The sequence below is a fragment of the Salmo salar genome, chromosome 01 (assembly GCF_965601325.2).
Source record: "Salmo salar chromosome 01, fSalSal1, whole genome shotgun sequence".
Lineage (NCBI taxonomy): Eukaryota > Metazoa > Chordata > Actinopteri > Salmoniformes > Salmonidae > Salmo > Salmo salar.
In genome coordinates, this window is record NC_138291.1 from 172,351,439 (window position 1) to 172,371,623 (window position 20,185).

General features: G+C 44.0%; 1 protein-coding gene across 2 annotated transcripts in view; it reads right to left on the reverse strand.

Annotated features, from left to right (window-relative positions):
• megf10 (multiple EGF-like-domains 10) overlaps window positions 1–20,185 on the reverse strand; it is a 116,864-nt gene that overhangs the window by 69,240 nt on the left and 27,439 nt on the right. For both annotated transcript variants that reach the window (XM_045693502.2, XM_014143939.3), the window contains exons 2-4: window positions 19,573–19,715; window positions 4,805–4,906; window positions 4,305–4,405 (exon numbers count right to left, since the gene is read on the reverse strand). In XM_045693502.2, the coding sequence (XP_045549458.1) occupies window positions 4,305–4,405; window positions 4,805–4,906; window positions 19,573–19,697 (328 nt within the window). In that variant the 5' untranslated portion in view covers window positions 19,698–19,715. The remainder of the gene's footprint in view (window positions 1–4,304; window positions 4,406–4,804; window positions 4,907–19,572; window positions 19,716–20,185) is intronic.

Below are 20,185 nucleotides of genomic sequence, written 5' to 3' on the forward strand. Positions count from 1 at the left end.
CAGGGACATAGAAGGGAGAGATGAGGAGAGAGAGGGAAAAACAAGAGGAAAGTAAGGTCAGATTTTAGTGGCTCTTAGAACACATTGCTACTCCCAGGAAAACCATGTGGATTTACATCAAAGGAATACAGATTGCTGAACCAGTAACAACAATGTCATAAGAAGGGTTTGATTGAGCCTGTCTGGCGCGTGAGATGGGCGTGGTTTGCACTTCTGGGACTACGCCATTTGGTTCCATTAAACAGGGCAAAGTCAATCAAGCGCAGCTAAAGTATTTGAAAGAAAAACTATTACAATTTAAACCCATGTTCGGAATAGACAAATCAGAATTCCAGTGAGAATGGGATCCAATTCATTAGGGACAGAGACTTCAGGCTGGACCTGATTGGTCCACAACGTTAAAAATATGTTACACGAATGTAACGTCAGACCGACCGGCAATGAAGATGGCCCTTTTGGAGGAATTGATAGGACATTCACGGTTACTTAGTATGCTATTTGTGAACTTTTGTTTCATGTATTTTTGTTAAAGCTGTTATTTTTCCGCCCATCAAACAAAGCAAATATGGTGGGTGATGTCATAGAAACAGTGGGGGTTAAAGGTTCCATGGGTGATGTCATTGAAACAGTGTGTGTTTGTAAAAGGTTTCATGAGTGAGGTCATGAGTGAGGAGCAGTCAAAAACAATGACACCATCAAACGTTGTTTTACATTCACACACTACAGCAATTGATTAATTGCCTAAATAGTGCTAACTGATAAACTGATTTTGTGTATGAATTTGAGTTCTTATTTTCCCAACATAAAATATTTTCAAATACATTTGTGTAACTTAGCAGATGCTCTTATCCAGAGCAACTTAGTGAGTGGATGCATTTTGATATATTTTTTTCATACTACTCCCCCTTGGGAATTGAACCCATAACCCTGGTGATAGAAGTGCCATGCTCTACCAACTAAACTACCAAGAACCACATCATCTGAGAGGCAAGTGATGGTAGCACAGATTGGGGCCACGTTAATTCAGATGGCGGGCCAGAAAATAGCTCCCCGGGGCACATTCTTCAGAACACTGGACTAGATAAAAGATTCCCATATTTAAAAATGAAACCCGATTGTACTCAATCTTATCAAAATCTCAAAATAACATTACATGATATTAACTTGACTCATAAATTTACTCTAACAAAGCTGATGTTGTTACATCTTAACATCTGTATCCATCTGTCTTCATTTACGTCCTCATTTATTACGTACCATGTATTTCAGTTGATATTTGACACTAAATGGCTTCCACCCGGGGAGACTGTAAGTCTATTGATGGAGGAGGAAACTGGGGAGATCAGAGGGCAGCATGTGATTGTGGTTTACTGTATTCACCACACAATAGTACCTTTATAGAGCCCGGACTAAAGTTCCCTTTGAGCCCCGATGCGGTCACATTCTCACATCCACTCTGTCGAGTAAAAAGCTGATTCACCAACGATAAGGGGAACTGACAATCAGTCCATCTTTTAGCCTCATAGCTTATCATTGCTTAGCATCACTTTGATTTAACCCTTTTGACTCAATCCAACTGCTTAATAACCACACTTACCGGGCTCAAAATCAAAGAAGTCCAAAGAAATCCAACAATAACTACTCCTCTAGTAGTGTCAGTTGTACAACTGCTCACAATGTGATGGCAAGCGTCTTCTCTACACAGACAGAGGGTTTGTTGAAATGGAGGTTTGTTTTTATGGCTTTCTCCTGTTGCCGGGTCAGTTGTTGTTTTTGTCTCGACCTCTGGGGCCCCTCTGTATGTCAGCTACACACCTGTTGTTCCTGACTCCTGAGACACAAGCTCTGCTTCTGGGTGGCGATTGGTCGGTCGCCCGCCACATGCGGACACAACGGTCATCAGTGTTTCCTCTATGTTGTTTTCCCCCTAGGTGGGTTGCAAAACCATCGGAAATGTGTATTTTGGGGGCTGGCAGACAAAACTTTCAGTTCCAGCCATTTGGAGTCAATGTTTCTTTGTTAAGTAGGGCCAGAACATGGGGGGGTGGGGTGTATTCCACCCTCCTTTCACACTTTTTGGACATTTATTGAAACAGCACAGATGGAGAAAGTTCACAAAAGCCAGTAGTTGGGATTGAACCCACAACCTTTGGCTCTAATAGGAGTTTTGAGGTGTTACTACTCAACCACACAGGGATTAACAGATGACCGTCAACAGATGACCGTCAACAGATGACCGTCAACAGATCCATATCATATACTGTATGACTCTCGTGAGCAAGAAGTTTGAGTCACGTCATAATACATAGGGTCAAGGGTCAACCATCTACTAGGCGTTAGGGGGCCACCCTCATCCTACTAAATCCTAGGCAGTGCACTTTCATTGTTCTGATTATGCAAAGCCGTAACATTTTCCTGTGGCCTGCATCCCATTGCTTTCATAGAATATCTCAGCAAGTTATTGGAAATGTAACATTCAGGACTAATGATAAACACACTGAATACTGTTGGAGCGCATAACCACACAACCATGAGCTTTTGTTTTCCAGTAAGAGGTCACCATTTACATTAGGTTGCATATTAAAGTATCGAATTCCCATGTAATGTCCCAGTTTTTATGTAATTACATTGTAGCTATATTTAAACTAATTAGAAAAATATTTATTGAGTTTCCTGTTATTTGATTTAAATCACAAATGAAATGATGTATTTTATGTACAGATAGTTATAGTTATCTACTGTTACTGTATGTACAACTGAGTGCTGTAGTTACATAATGGTTACCAAAGTAACTACTATACATGGTATAATGGAACATAGGCCAGAGTTCAATTGAGAGCGATAGGGAGGAGTGATACGTTCACTGTTGTGGATAGGGAGGAGTGATACGTTCACTGTTGTGGATAGGGAGGAGTGATATGTTCAATGTTGTGGATAGGGAAGAGTGATATGTTCACTGTTGTGGATAGGGAGGAGTTATAACTTCAATGGCAGCAGATAGGGTGGACGTATACGTTAAATTGTTGTGGATGAGGAGGTACAGTATACGTTTAATGGTAGCAGATAGGGAGGAGGGATATGTTCAATGGTAGCAGATAGGGAGGAGAGATATGTTCAATGGTAGCAGATAGGGAGGAGGGATATGTTCAATGGTAGCAGATAGGGAGGAGGGATATGTTCAATGGTAGCAGATAGGGAGGAGGGATATGTTCAATGATAGCAGATAGGGAGGAGGGATATGTTCAATGGTAGCAAATAGGGAGGAGGGGTATGTTCAATGGTAGCAGATAGGGAGGAGGGATATGTTCAATGGTAGCAAATAGGGAGGAGAGATATGTTCAATGGTAGCAGATAGGGAGGAGGGATATGTTCAATGGTAGCAGATAGGGAGGAGAGATATGTTCAATGGTAGCAGAAAGAGAGGAGGGATCATTTCAATGGTAGCAGATAGAGAGGAGGGTTATGTTCAATGGTAGCAGATAGGGAGGAGAGATATGTTCAATGGTAGCAGATAGGGAGGAGGGATATGTTCAATGGTAGCAGATAGGGAGGAGGGATATGTTCAATGGTAGCAGATAGGGAGGAGGGATATGTTCAATGGTAGCAGATAGGGAGGAGGGTTATGTTCAATGGTAGCAGATAGGGAGGAGAGATATGTTCAATGGTAGCAGATAGAGAGGAGAGATATGTTCAATGGTAGCAGATAGAGAGGAGGGATCATTTCAATGGTGGCAGATAGAGAGAAGGGATCATTTCAATGGTAGCAGATAGAGAGAAGGGATATGTTCAATGGTAGCAGATAGGGAGGAGAGATATGTTCAATGGTAGCAGATAGGAATAGAGTGATAGGTTCAATGGCAGCAGATAGGGAGGAGGGGTATGTTCAATGGCAGCAGGTAGGGAGGAGGGGTATGTTCAATGGTAGCAGATAGGGGGGAGGGGTATGTTCAATGGTAGCAGATAGAGAGGAGGGATCATTTCAATGGTAGCAGATAGGGAGGAGAGATATGTTCAATGGTAGCAGATAGGGAGGAGAGATATGTTCAATGGTAGCAGATAGGAATAGAGTGATAGGTTCAATGGTAGCAGATAGGGAGGAGGGATATGTTCAATGGTAGCAGATAGGGAGGAGAGATATGTTCAATGGTAGCAGATAGGGAGGAGAGATATGTTCAATGGTAGCAGATAGGAATAGAGTGATAGGTTCAATGGTAGCAGATAGGGAGGAGGGATATGTTCAATGGTAGCAGATAGGAATAGAGTGATAGGTTCAATGGTAGCAGATAGGGTGGAGGGATACGTACGGACACACATCTCCCTGCTCTCGTAGAAGCCGGGGCAACACTGAGACTTGCGGCGGTACATGGTTTTCTCTCCTCTGCGGTAGGCCGTCCGATAGCTCACCCTTAAGACACACAGACACTTAATGATCAGTATGGGGGACATAGGAAACATAGTGGAGACAATAAACTAAGGTAGAAATGTGAATAGACATCTACTAATGGTGCACAAGTTGGCTAATTACAAACATACTATTTCTTTATGGAGCTTACAGTACTTATTAACAAAATACATTGTTGTGGAAACCATCACTGTTGACTTGGTTTGACCTATTATCATTCTCAGTGACACATACATCCATCACCCCAACACGCACGCACGCACACACACACACACACACACACACACACACACACACACACACACACACACACACACACACACACACACACACACACACACACACACACACACACACACACACACACACTCTCCATCCCTCCATTGACTGCTCCGTCCTCACCTGTGCCGCGTGCACTTGAACCAGTTGAGGATGTCGGAGCAGCTGGTGTAATAAATCTGATCAAAGGGGTGGGCGTATGACTCCTGGACGGTGACCGAGTAGCTAAAAGAGAGGAATAGAGGAAGAGCAAGAAAAAAGAGGGAGGGGGGGTCCGTTAGAAAGGAAGAGAGAAGGGGGGGGGGGGGGGGGGGGTTACAAACACACACGAGCGCTCACCATGGCCCCTATTTAGCCAACATGTCTCGCGTGTGGTCCCATAACTTATGGTCCCGCTACCACTAGGCTAAGCACTAGGCTAAACACTAAGTGGTTTAATAAGGGCACCATTAGGCTGCTTGTGTGTATCTGACCGGGATTAAGTATCAAACATCTTTCACCGACTCAGCGGTGGGTATAGTGGGTGAAATTAGCGAAACAGCCCCTGTGCTGTGTGTGGCCTCGTATTTTGTCACTACTAAGTGTACGGATTTATAACAGGGTTTTACAAATAGGATTATAGAATGTTTCGCATAGAAGAAAACTGTTGGCCGTGACAATGGCTCCCTTATGACATGCATGTGAGCAATTGTGACCGCAGGCCTTTTTGGAAGACACGCAATGTAGGAATGGAAGAGTCGTATGAAATGAGAGTTGGCTGCCCGAAACCTTAAGGATGTTTCCTTTTAGTGCCGGTTAAGAACGTGAAATTGTTTAGTTCTGTTCCATCGTTAAAGTTCACAAATTTCAGTAACATCAACTTAAAGTGCACTATTTCAAGAAAGTGCAACTTGACAAAGCCACACGTCTTTTCAGATAGGCCTTTAACCAGAGTAAAGCGTTGGAATGACCTATGTAAATACCACGTGCAGTTACGCAGGGGTGGGCAATTCCAGTCCTCGGGGGTCTGATTGGTGTCACACTTTTTGTCCATCCCTAGAAAACACAGCTGATTAATTAAATTGTATTCTAAACAGAAGATCATGATTAGGTGATTATTGGAGTCAGGTGTGTTAGCTGGGGCTGGGGCAAAACTGTGACTCCAATCAGGCCCCCGAGGACTGGAATTTCCCACCCCTGAGTTAAAGAGAACTTAACACTTTAGCGTTTACTTTTCCTTTTTTTCTTGGAAAACTGGTAATTACTATACTATGTAACTGTCTGAACATACATTCCTAGTGCCCAGTAATTGCATAAGTTAGCCTGATATGAGGCCTTTGGCATTTGCCAAATAAAGCGGTCAGGTCTTTAATTTAGGGGTTTAAAGTCCATAAGACGGCACAAAAATGACACATGCAAGGCGAAAAGATTCACCAGTCACATGTTGGTTTTAAGGAACGGTTGGGTTACTTACTTCTCAGAGGAAATAAAAAGATGTTACCCAAAATCAGAACATCAGTAACATTCAATAAAACGTGCAATTGATCGAGATAAAGTGCAAACATGACAGGCCTTTTGATTCAATATGAATCAGACAGGAAATGGATGTGAGGAGACAGGTGAATTGCATGGTCACTCACACTCACAGACACAGGCACACACACACACACACACACACACACACACACACACACACACACACACACACACACACACACACACACACACACACACACACACACACACACACACACACACACAGACACACACACAGACATACACACACACACACAGACACACACACACACAATACAGACACACACTACAGACACACACACAGACACACACACACACACACACACACATACACTACAGACACACACACAGACATACACACACACACACAGACACACACACACACAATACAGACACACACTACAGACACACACACAGACACACACACAGACACACACACAGACACACACACATACACTACAGACACACACACAGACACACACACACACACACACACACACACACACACACACACACACACACACACTACAGACACACACACAGACATACACACACACACACAGACACACACACACACAATACAGACACACACTACAGACACACACACAGACACACACACAGACACACACACAGACACACACACATACACTACAGACACACACACAGACACACACACAGACACACACACAGACACACACACACACAATACAGACACACAATACAGACACACACTACAGACACACACTACAGACACACACACAGACACACACACAGACACACACACATACACACACACAGACACACACACAGACACACACACACACAATACAGACACACACACAGACACACACACACAGACACACACACACACAATACAGACACACACTACAGACACACACACAGACACACACACAGACACACACACATACACACACACATACATACACACAGACACACATACAGACACACACACACACAATACAGACACACACACAGACACACACACAGACACACACACAGACACACACACAGACACACACTACAGACACACACACAGACACACACACATACATACACTACAGAAAAAGATCCAACAAGAGAGACACCACAACACTTCATAGAGACCTAAGACAACAATTGAATTGATGCAATAACGATAAATAGAACAATAGCTTTATAACATTAATGTACAGCACAGTTTTTTATCTATCATTATTTTAACTACTACTACTAGTTAGATGGTTGGAGCCATCGATTGTCCCATTAACAATCACACATTATAGCAAACCTATTTCATTTCAAACTTTACATTTCTCTACTGTAGGCTACTTATCATAATGAACCATATCAGCAAAGTGCCTGCGATAAGTGATCGGTGTCGATAATTTATCGTCCCAGCTCTAAAGCACGCACGGACGCACGCACGCACACACACACGCACACACACACACACACACACACACACACACACACACACACACACACACACACACACACACTTGCCCCAACAGTCTGTGGGAGCTGTTCTGCAACCTCTCTCTCTCCTCTCCCCCTCAGCTCCTGAAAGGCTGCAGCTGTTGCTCCAGATTAGCCAGTGAAAGTCAATCTAGCTGGGAAAGCTGCCTCCACCTTTGTTCTTTTCAATCTCTTTTAATGGATTTCCCTCAAAGATGGACTCCGGGATCTTAAGCACAACAAATTCGTCACTTATTGCACAAATTGGATTCGTAGCATATCACACGAATTGCAAAATGAATATGATATCAAATCAAATCAAACCAATTCTGCTATTTTGTGTTTTTTTTTCGCTGATGTAAAAATGTTTTGTACATAATGTCTCTGCCATCATTTCCTATAACCCAAAAAAGCTTCTGGACATCAGAACCGCTATCACTAACCTCGATTTGGATGACAATTTCTACTTCAACGAGTTGGCATCTCTGGATGTTCTGCTTTCTCTGGAACAGGCCCTAATCTCTGGACGTTCTGCTTTCTCTGGAACAGGCCCTAATCTCTGGATGTTCTGCTTTCTCTGGAACAGGCCCTAATCTCTGGACGTTCTGCTTTCTCTTGAACAGGCCCTAATCTCTGGATGTTCTGTTTTCTCTGGAACAGGCCCTAATCTCTGGATGTTCTGCTTTCTCTGGAACAGGCCCTAATCTCTGGACGTTCTGCTTTCTCTGGAACAGGCCCTAATCTCTGGATGTTCTGCTTTCTCTGGAACAGGCCCTAATTTCTGGACGTTCTGCTTTCTCTGGAACAGGCCCTAATCTCTGGACGTTCTGCTTTCTCTGGAACAGGCCCTAATCTCTGGACGTTCTGCTTTCTCTGGAACAGGCCCTAATCTCTGGGAACTGAAAGAGGAAACGACGGCGCAAGAGAGGCAAACAAGCCGGCATCCTGACGAGACTACATTGGTGAGCAAATAAACCGCCTCTACCCTCCGTTCTATTGGCGAACGTACAATCAATCACTAGAGAACAAACTGGACGAGCTCCTCTCGAGACTATCCTATACCCTCCTCTTGTCGTGTCCCGTGTATATATATATTAACATTTTTTTTTTTCACTTATCTTTTTATATATATATATATTTTTTTTAATTCTAAAAACTCAACCTCAAAGCACTCTCCTGCAACCCGCCTCACCAATTTAAAAAAGAAAGTATTATTTACCTCATCTGAATTCCACAACAGAAGCTAGCAAGAGGTTAGCCATTTTCACTGGCTAACGTTGAAGTTCAGCTAGCCACGGTTAGCTGTCCTCAGCTATCCATTAGCTCGAAAAGCTGTCGCCAGTTTTTGTACAGCGCGACTCAGACCAGAGCATACCGGACCTATTCTCTCTCCTTTCCCCGATTTCTACCGCAGGCTCTGGACATTTACACCTGGATCTTGCAGCTAACTAGCTGCTACCTGAATGACTATTGGCAACGTCGGTCACGGAATTAACACACATTATTACGGAGCTAGCCAGCTAGCCAGCTGAAGAGTTCCGTCAGCCACTCCTGGGCTATTCCTGAGCTAGCCAGCTGAAATGTCTCCTGGGCTACAACTCACCTATCCTGACCCGTTTTACTGCCGATGCGGAGCCCCATCGGGTCTTCACGACTGGACCACCGACGTTATCTGCCCGAGGGAGTTATCCAACTGGCCCCTCCGTCGCGACGTAACCTGATCGCCCATCTGCGGCCCGCTAATCGTTAGCTGTCTTTTCGGCTGCGATCTGAATAGGTCTATCGGACACTTTTCTTGGGCCACTATAACTAACTATTTTGCCAACTTGGACTGGTCCCCCCTTCCACACGGAACCCCACTAACCCACAGACGGAAACGCACGAGGTGGCTAAAAACAAACCTCCCTCCCATCTTCCACCAGCTTGCTACCTATGGCCCGGCTAGCTGTCTGAATCTCACTGGACCCTTTGATCACTCGGCTAAGCATGCCTCTCCTTAATGTCAATATGCCTTCTCCATTGCTGTTCTGGTTAGTGTTTATTGACTTATTTCACTGTAGAGCCTCTAGCCCTGCTCATTGTACCTTATCCAACCTCTCAGTTCCTCCACTCACACATGCTATGACATCTTCTGGTTTCAATGATGTTTCTAGAGACAATATCTCTCTCATAATCACTAAATGCCTAGGTTTACCTCCTCTGTACTCACATCCCACCATACCTTTGTCTGTACATTATACCTTGAAGCTATTTTATCGCCCCCAGAAACCTGCTCCTTTTTCTCTCTATTCTGGACGTCACAGACGACCAATTCTTATAGCTTTTAGCCGTACCCTCATACTTATTCTTCTCTGCTCCTCTGGGGATGTAGAGGTGAATCCAGGCCCTGCAGTGCCTGGCTCCACTCCTACTCCCCAGGCGCTCTCTTTGATGACTTCTGTAACCGTAATAACCTTGGTTTCATGCATGTTAACATTAGAAGCCTCCTCCCTAAGTTTGTTTTATTCACTGCTTTAGCACACTCTGCCAACCCGGACGTCCTAGCTGTGTCTGAATCTTGGTTTAGGAAGTCCACCAAAAACTCTGAAATCTTCATCCCTAACTACAACGTTTTCAGACAAGATAGAACGACCAAAGGGGGCGGTGTTGCAATCTACTGCAGAGATAGCCTGCAGAGTTCTGTCCTGCTATCCAGGTCTGTACCCAAACAATTTGAACTTCTACTTTTAAAAATCCACCTCTCCAAAAACAAGTCTCTCACCGTTGCCGCCTGCTATAGACCCCCCTCGGCCCCTAGTTGTGCTCTGGACACCATATGTGAACTGATTGCCCCCCATCTATCTTCAGAGCTCGTGCTACTAGGTGACCTAAACTGGGACATGCTTAACACCCCAGCCATCCTACAATCCAAGCTTGATGCCCTCAATCTCACACAAATTATTAATGAACCCACCAGGTACAACCCCAAAGCCGCAAACACTGGCACCCTCATAGATATCATCCTAACCAACGTGCCCTCTAAATACACCTCTGCTGTTTTCAACCAAGATCTCAGCGATCACTGCCTCATTGCCTGCACCCGTAATGGGTCAGCGGTCAAACGACCTCCACTCATCACTGTCAAACGCTCCCTGAAACATTTCAACGAGCAAGCCTTTCTAATCGACCTGGCCCTGGTATCCTGGAAGGATATTGACCTCATCCCGCCAGTAGAGGATGCCTGGTTATTTTTTTTAAATGCCTTCCTCTCCATCTTAAATAAGCATGCCCCTTTCAAGAAATTTAGAACCAGGAACAGATATAGCCCTTGGTTCTCCCCAGACCTGACTGCCCTTAACCAACACAAAAATATCCTGTGGCGTTCTGCATTAGCATCGAACTGCCCCCGCGATATGCAACTTTTTAGGGAAGTTAGAAACCAATACACACAGGCAGTTAGAAACGCCAAGGCTAGCTTTTTCAAACAGAAATTCGCTTCGTGCAACTCCAACTCTAAAAAGTTCTGGGACATTGTAAAGTCCATGGAGAATAAGAACACCTCCTCCCAACTGCCCACTGCACTGAGGATAGGAAACTCTGTCACCACCGATAAGCCCACTATAATTGAGAATTTCAACAAGCATTTTTCTACGGCTGGCCATGCTTTCCACCTAACTACCCCTACTGCATTCAACAGCACTGCACCCCCCACAGCTACTCGCCCAAGCCTCCCCCATCTCTCCTTCTCCCAAATCCATTCAGCTGATGTTCTGAAAGAGCTGCAAAATCTGGACCCCTACAAATCAGCTGGGCTTGACAATCTGGACCCTTTCTTTCTAAAATTATCTGCCGAAATTATTGCAACCCCTATTACTAGCCTGTTCAACCTCTCTTTCGTGTCGTCTGAGATTCCCATAGATTGGAAAGCAGCTGCTGTCATCCCCCTCTTCAAAGGAGGTGACACTCTTGACCCAAATTGCTACAGACCTATATCCATCCTACCCTGCCTTTCTAAGGTCTTCGAAAGCCAAGTTAACAAACAGATTACCGACCATTTCGAATCCCACCGCACCCTCTCCGCTATGCAATTTGGTTTCAGAGCTGGTCATGGGTGCACCTCAGCCACGCTCAAGGTCCTAAACGACATCGTAACCGCCATCGATAAGAAACAATACTGTGCTGCCGTATTCATTGACCTGGCCAAAGCTTTTGACTCTGTTAATCACCACATCCTCATCGGCAGACTCAGTAGCCTTGGTTTCTCAAACGATTGCGTCGCCTGGTTCACCAACTACTTCTCTGACAGAGTTCAGTGTGTCAAATCAGAGGGCCTACTGTCTGGACCTCTGGCAGTCTCTATGGGGGTACCACAGGGTTCAATTCTTGGGCCAACTCTTTTCTCTGTATACATAAATGATGTCGCTCTTGCTGCTGGTGAATCTCTGATCCACCTCTACGCAGACGACACCATTCTGTACACTTCTGGCCCTTCTTTGGACACTGTGTTAACAACCCTCCAGACGAGCTTCAATGCCATTCAACTCTCCTTCCGTGGTCTCCAACTGCTCCTAAACACAAGTAAAACTAAATGCATGCTCTTCAACCGATCGCTGCCTGCACCTGCCCGCCTGTCCAGCATCACTTCTCTGGACGGTTCTAACTTAGAATTTGTGGACAACTACAAATACCTAGGTGTCTGGTTAGACTGTAAACTCTCCTTCCAGACTCACATCAATCATCTCCAATCCAAAGTGAAATTTCGAATTGGCTTCCTATTTCGCAACAAAGCATCCTTCACTCATGCTGCCAAACATACCATCGTAAAACTGACCATCCTACCAATCCTCGACTTCGGCGATGTCATTTACAAAATAGCTTCCAATACCCTACTCAACAAGCTGGATGCAGTCTATCACAGTGCCATCCGTTTTGTCACCAAAGCCCCATATACTACCCACCACTGCGACCTGTACACTCTCGTTGGCTGGCCTTCGCTTCATAATCGTCGCCAAACACATTGGCTCCAGGTCATCTACAAGACCCTGCTAGGTAAAGTCCCCCCTTATCTCCGCTCACTGGTCACCATAGCAGCACCCACCTGTAGCACGCGCTCCAGCAGGTATATCTCTCTGGTCACCCCTAAAGCCAACTCCTCCTTTGGTCGTCTCTCCTTCCAGTTCTCTGCTGCCAATGACTGGAACGGACTACAAAAATCTCTGAAACTGGAAACACTTATCTCCCTCACTAGCTTTAAGCACCAGCTGTCAGAGCAGCTCACAGATCACTGCACCTGTTCATAGCCCATCTATAATTTAGCCCAAACTACTACCTCTTCCCCTACTGTATTTATTTATTTTATTTATTTTGCTCCTTTGCACCATATTATTTATATTTTATCTCTGAACTTTCTTCAAACTACAAATCTACCATTCCAGTGTTTTTCTTGCTATACTTTATTTACTTTGCCACCATGGCATTTTTTTGCCTTTACCTCCCTTATCTCACATCATTTGCTCACATTGTATATAATCTTATTTTTTTTTTCTTTTTTTTTCTACTGCATCATTGATTGTATGTTGTTTTACTCCATGTGTAACTCTGTGTTTTTGTATGTTGTCGAACTGCTTTGCTTTATCTTGGCCAGGTCGCAATTGTAAATGAGAACTTGTTCTCAACTTGCCTACCTGGTTAAATAAAGGTTAAATAAATAAATAAATAAAAAATCAACGGACTTGAAGAACTGTAATATTCTATGTTTTTCTGAACAAGGACATGGATAATATACATCTCACTGGTTTTTCCATACATCGTCTAGACCGGATGGCAGTCTCAGGTAAGATGAGATGTGTGTCACTTTGTTAACAACAGCTGGTGCACAATCTTTAATGTTAAGGAAGTCTCAAGTTTTTACTCGCCTGAGTTAGAATACCTCATGATAAGCTGCAGACCATACTATTTACTAAGAGAGATTTCATTCGTATTTTTCGCAGCTGTCTATTTATCACCACAAACTAATGCTGGCACCAAGACCGTACTCAACAAGCTGTATAGGGCCATAAGAAAACAAGAAAATGCACATCTAGCGGCGGCACTTCTCGGGCATGTGATTTTAATGCAGGGAAACTGAAATCTGTTTGACCTTATTTTTACCACCATGTCACCTGTGCAACTAAAGGCAACAAAACTCTTGATCACCTTTACTCCACACACTGAAACTTATACAAACATACAAGGCATTCCCTCAGCATCCCTTTGGCAAATATAACCATAACTCTATCGTCCTGATGCCTGCTTACAAGCAAAAACTCAGACAGGAAGTACCGTTGATGCGCTCAATACGGAAGTGGTCCGATGAAGCGGATGCTAAGCTACAGGACTGTTTTGCTACCATCAATTGGAATAATGTTCCGGGATTCATCCGATAACACTAAGGAGTTTACCACATCAATCACCGGCTTCATTAATAAGTGCATCGACTGCGTCGTCCCCACAGTGACCATATGTACATATCCCAACCAGAAGCCATGGATTACAGTCAACATCCACACTGAGCTAAAGGATAGACCTGCCGTTTTCAAGAAGTGGGACACTAATCCCTCTACGACCTCTGACGTGCCATCAAACTGACAATGAGTCAATACAGGACTAAGATCGAAACCTACTACGCCGTCTCTGACCCTCGTCGGATGCGGCAGGGCTTGCAAAGTATCACGTACTACAAAGGGAAAGCCAGCCACGATCTGCCCAGTGACACCAGCCTACCAGACAAGCTAAATGACTTCTATGCTCGCTTTGAGGCAAGAAACATTGAACCATGCATGGGAGTACCAGCTGTTCCGGGCGGTGTCAGAGGAAGGCCATAAAAACTGCCAAAGACTCCAGCCACCCAAGTCATAGACTGTTCTCTCTGCTACCACACAGCAAGCGATACCGATGCACCAAGTCTGAAACCAACAGGACCCTGAATAGCTTCTACTCCCAAGCCATAAGACTGCTAAATATTTAACAAAATAGCTACCCATTTTACACTAACTCTTTTGATTCATCACATAAGCTGTTGCTACTGCTTATTATCTATCCTGTTGCCTAGTCACTTTATCCTTACCTACAGTATATGAACATATACGCCTGGTACGGCAACTGCTCCGCCCACAACCGCAAGGCTCTCCAGAGGGTAGTGAGGTCTGCACAACGCATCCCCGGGTGCACACTGCCTGCCCTCCAGGACACCTACACCACCCGATGTCACAGGAAGGCCAAAAAGATCATCAAGGACAACAACCACCCGAGCCACTGCCTGTTCACCCCGCTATCATCCAGAAGGCGAGGTCAGTACAGGTGCATCAAAGCTGGGACCAAGAGACTAAAAAACAGCTTCTATCTCAAGGCCATCAAGCCATCACTAACATTGAGTGGCTGCTGCCAACATACTGACTCAAATCTCTAGCCACTTTAATAAATCAAAATTGGATGTAATAAATGTATCACTAGTCACTTTAAACAATGCCACTTTATATAATGTTTACATACCCTACATTACTCATCTCATATGTATATACTGTACTCTATACCATCTACTGCATCTTGCCTATGCCGTTCGGCCATCACTCATCCATATATTTATATGTACAAATTCTTATTCATTCCTTTACACTTGTGTGTATGAGGTAGTTGTTGTGAAATTGTTAGTTTACTTGTTAGATATTACTGTGTGGTCGGAACTAGAAGTACAAGCATTTCGCTACACTCACATTAACATCTGCTAACCATGTGTATGTGACCAATAAAATGTGATTTGATATCTACCTGCACATTGACTCAGCACTGGTACCCTGTGTATATAGCCAAGTTATCGTGACTCATTGTGTATTTGTGACCGACCGGCTCGATTCGGTCTTATGTAACAAAATTTGAAATTGTGTTTTTTTACATTGGATAAAAGTAGAGACTCAGAGCTAGAAAATGGCATATCATACACTGCAGTTAAGGAACAATGGTAAAGCAATTCTGCTTTACCAAAAAAATAAAAATGTATTTCACCTTTATTTAACCAGGTAGGGCAGTTGAGAACAAGTTCTCATTTACAACTGCGACCTGGCCAAGATAAAGCAAAGCAGTGCGACAAAAACAACAACAGAGAGTTACACATGGGATAAACAAACGTACAGTCAATAACACAATAGAAAATCTGTATACAGTGTGTGCAAATGAAGTAAGGAGGTAAGGCAATAAGGCAAGTAATTACAATTTAGCAATTAACACTGGAGTGATAGATGTGCAGATGAGGATGTGCAAGTAGAAATACTGGTGTGCAAAAGCAAAGAAAAAAAACAAAAACAAATATGGGGATGAGGTAGGTAGTTGGTTGGATGGGCTGTGTACAGCTGCAGCGATCGGTAAGCTGCTCTGACAGCCGATGCTTGAAGTTAGTGAGGGAGATATAAGTCTCCAACTTCAGTGATTTTTGCAATTCGTTCCAGTCATTGGCAGCAGAGAACTGGAAGGAAAGGCGGCCAAAGGAGATGTTGGCTTTGGGGATGACCAGCGAAATATACCTGCTGGAGCGCATGCTACGGGTGGGTGTTGCTATGTTGACTAGTGAGCTGAGATAAGGCGGAGCTTTACCTAGCAAAGACTTACAGATGACCTGGAGCCAGTGGGTTTGGAGACGAATATTAAGCGAGGGCCAGCCAACTAGAGCATACAGGTCGCAATGGTGGGTAGTATATGGGGCTTTGGTGACAAAACGGACATCCAATTTGCTGAGTAGAGTGTTGGAGGCTATTTTGTAAATGACATCGCCGAAGTCAAGGATCGGCAGGTGAGTCAGTTTTACGAGGGTATGTTAGGCAGCATGAGTGAAGGAGGCTTTGTTGCGAAATAGGAAGTCCATTCTAGATTTAATTTTGGATTGGAGATGTTTAATATGAGTCTGGAAGGAGAGTTTACAGTCTAGCCAGACACCTAGGTATTTGTAGTTGTCCACATGTTCTAAGTCAGAACCGCACGTTTTACTAGTGTTTAAGAGCAGTTGGAGGCCACGGAAGGAGAGTTGTATGGCATTGAAGCTCATTTGAAGGTTTGTTAACACAGTGTCCAAAGACGGGCCAGATGTATACAGAATGGTGTCGTCTACGTAGAGGTGGAACAAAGAATCACTTTGAAAGTTGATAAACTTGTAACCTCACTTTTGAGAAAATTATCCTTGAATGTTTTGGTACCTACTAGAGAGCTCTTCTTTGTCTACACCCATTCAGCATCGTTCACACCCTCTTAAGCTTTAGCCTCACCCAACTCTAAGGATTCACATGTGAGGCCATGTACTAAACAACCAAAGATTTCAAGACTAAAGGCTGGTTTATACTACGGGTGTGTTCGAAAATTTTATCTGGACAGCCAGAGAGTGCTCTGGGCGTTCGTAAACTCAGAGCGTTGTCAGATTGTCCGTTCATAAATTCAGAGCGTTTTTCTCTCTGAGTGTTCAGAGTGCACACTGGACGCTCTGGCCGAGGGGTAGGGTTGATCCGGGTGTTTTGACCACAAAAACAGCAGTCAAGCATCCAAGCTAACTGGCTATGGTTGACCAGCTTCCTAGCTACTTCCAGACACAAATGAGAGAACACCTCACTCTGACCATTTTACACGCCCTAGCAGAGCTGGTTAGGCTGTTTACATGTTATCCAGAGCGTTGGTGACTGCAACTGTGTTGCTGGCAACAATTGAATTACGCTTTTTTTTTGCCAACGTTTACTGACACCGGCCATATACAACGGGTGTTGAGCGTTCGTAATTTGTCAGTTATTTTACCAGCTACGTCTATCGACAGTTGTGATATAATGAACATTCTAATTATATGGATACTTGCATAGTGGAATATTTTGTTCAGGCATGTAGCTAGCTAGCTAAACAATGAACCATAATCCCAACTCATGATGTTACTACCCTGCATAAATCTGCAGGTAGCTAACCAACCAGGTTCAACATTAGCTGGCTAACATTAGGCTATAACTAGCAATGCAAATGGAATAATATTACCATACAGATCATACAGATAATACACGTAACATTAGCTTGCGAGCCAGCCAGCCAGCTAATGTTAGCTAAAGTTAGCATTTTTGGGCCTCCCGAGTGGTGCAGCGGTCTAAGGCACCGCATCACACTGCTAGAGGCATTACTACAGACCTGGGAGTCCCAGACCCGGGAGTCCCATAGGATGGCGCACAATTGGCCCAGCATCGTCGTCTAGGTTAGGGGAGGGTTTGGCCTGTGGGGCTTTTGTGGGGGGCCGGGTGCCTGCGGCCTGACCGCGGTCGCCAGTTGAATGGTGTTTCCTCTGACACATTGATGTGGCTGGCTTCCGGGTTAATCTGGCGGGTGTTAAGGAGGACACATGACTCCACCTTCGCCTCTCCGTTGGAGAGTTGCAGCGATGAGATAAGATTGAAAATTGGGGAGAAAAAGGGGTAAAAAAATAACTAAATGCATTTTGATAAAAAACTAAAGTTTACGTTCAAATGGCTCTCCTGTGAAGTAGTGACATGTGACATACACCTCGTATCCTGAAACAACTCACATTTATTCCTTGTGCTATTATTCTTTAAATATTTTTCTATTTTTCTCTCTGTATTGTTGGAAAGCGCCCATAAAAGAATAATTCAATGTTACAGCTGTTTTTTATGAAGCATGTGACAAATAACATTTGTTTTGATTGATTTGGTTCTCTGGAAAAAGTAACAGTTATGAGATTAGCACTGAACAACAACAAGTTGTTCTAAAACAATATTGAGAAATGTGAGTCTTGCTAAGTACTTAAATCTGGGTTTGGGTCAACTCCATTCCCAGTAATTGAATTACGATTCATGAATGGAAAGGTCCACAGCGACCATAATGATCCATTTACGATCCGTTTACTGATTGAATTGACTGAATGTAATTGACCCCAACCCAGACATTAACTTAACTCAACTCAGACTTTAACTTAACTCAACTCAGACTTTAACTTACCGTAAATTCCGGACTATAAGCCGCTACTTTTTTCCCAGGCTTTGAACCTCGCGGCTTAAACAATGACGCGGCTAATATATGGATTTTTCCCGCTTTCAATTTTTTTTTTCTCCAAAAAAACACATTCGGTGACGTGCTCAGTTTTTTGGCGGCATGAAGCTTTCATTAGACCAATGAAATTGCCGAATGGGTTAAGGTCAAACAACTTTTTTGTTTACTGTTTAGATTAAATCGAGCGCTCTCAAACTTCCCATCATTCTGATTACAGTAGTCATTTTGTCACCCTCATCATGGCAAAGACACAGAGAAATGCATATGATGCAGCTTTCAAGTTGAAGGCGATTGATCTGGCTGTTGGAAAAGGAAATAGAGCTGCTGCACGGGAGCTTGGTCTTAATGAGTCGATGATAAGACGTTGGAAACAGCAGCGTGAGGAATTGACTCAGTGCAAAAAGACAACTAAAGCTTACTGCTAATTGTTTTTTTTTGTTACAAGCCGTGTTTCGTTAAAGCCTATTTATTTTTGTTACAAGCCGTGTTTCGTTAAAGCCTATTTATTTTTGTTACAAGCCGTGGTTCGTTAAAGCCTGTGTAAAGCTAATTTGTTTCAATGTACCGGTAGGCACCTGCGGCTTATAGACATGGGCGGCTTATTTATGTTCAAAATAAATTCAGTGGGTGCGGCTTATATTCAGGTGCGCTTAATAGTCCGGAAATTACGGTAACTCAACTCAGACTTTAACTTAACTCAACTCAAACTTTAACTTAACTCAACTCAGACTTTAACTTAACTCTAGGGTGTAACTCTAAGGCTGTGGTGGTGTTAAATAATGCACACCTGTGAGAAGGTGTGTCCCTGTATGTGGGTGTGTCTGACCCCTGTGGGTGTGTCTGGCCCCTTTGGGTGTGTCTGGTCCCTGTGGGTGTGTCTGGCCTACCTCTCCCAGTGGCTGCAGACGTTGGGGTCCTCCAGATTGAGGGAGGAGGTGGAGCGGGGCAAGAAGCAGTACATCACCGCCAGGAGGATAGTCGCGTAGTGCCACAGGAAAGAGGAGGCGGCCATCTTGGGTGGAAGCTACACCTGGGAGACGACAGCAGACAGAAATTAGAATCCAGCTGCTCATGAGTTGGTGTCCTGTCTTTCCTGTAGTCGGTTGTTATAAACACATTTGAATAGGTAACTTGAAGTAAACGCAAGCCTTCGATATCTATTGTTGTGTGTGTGTGTGTGTGTGTGTGTGTGTGTGTGTGTGTGTGTGTGTGTGTGTGTGTGTGTGTGTGTGTGTGTGTGTGCGTATGTGTGTGTGTGTGTGTGTGTGTGTGTGTGTGTGTGTGTGTGTGTGTGTGCGTGTGTGTGTGTGTGTGTGTGTGTATGTGTGTGCAAAAACAACCGACAAACACAAATTAAAACTGGTACTTGACTTCATCTCGCCGTCAGAATGCCTACGGTTACAGTGACAGCTTGTGGTGTGGGGACAGGATGGTGAGTCTATTCCCCCACAGAGCTCCTCACTGTTAGACAATTAGTACAGCGTCTGTGTAAACGTGGCC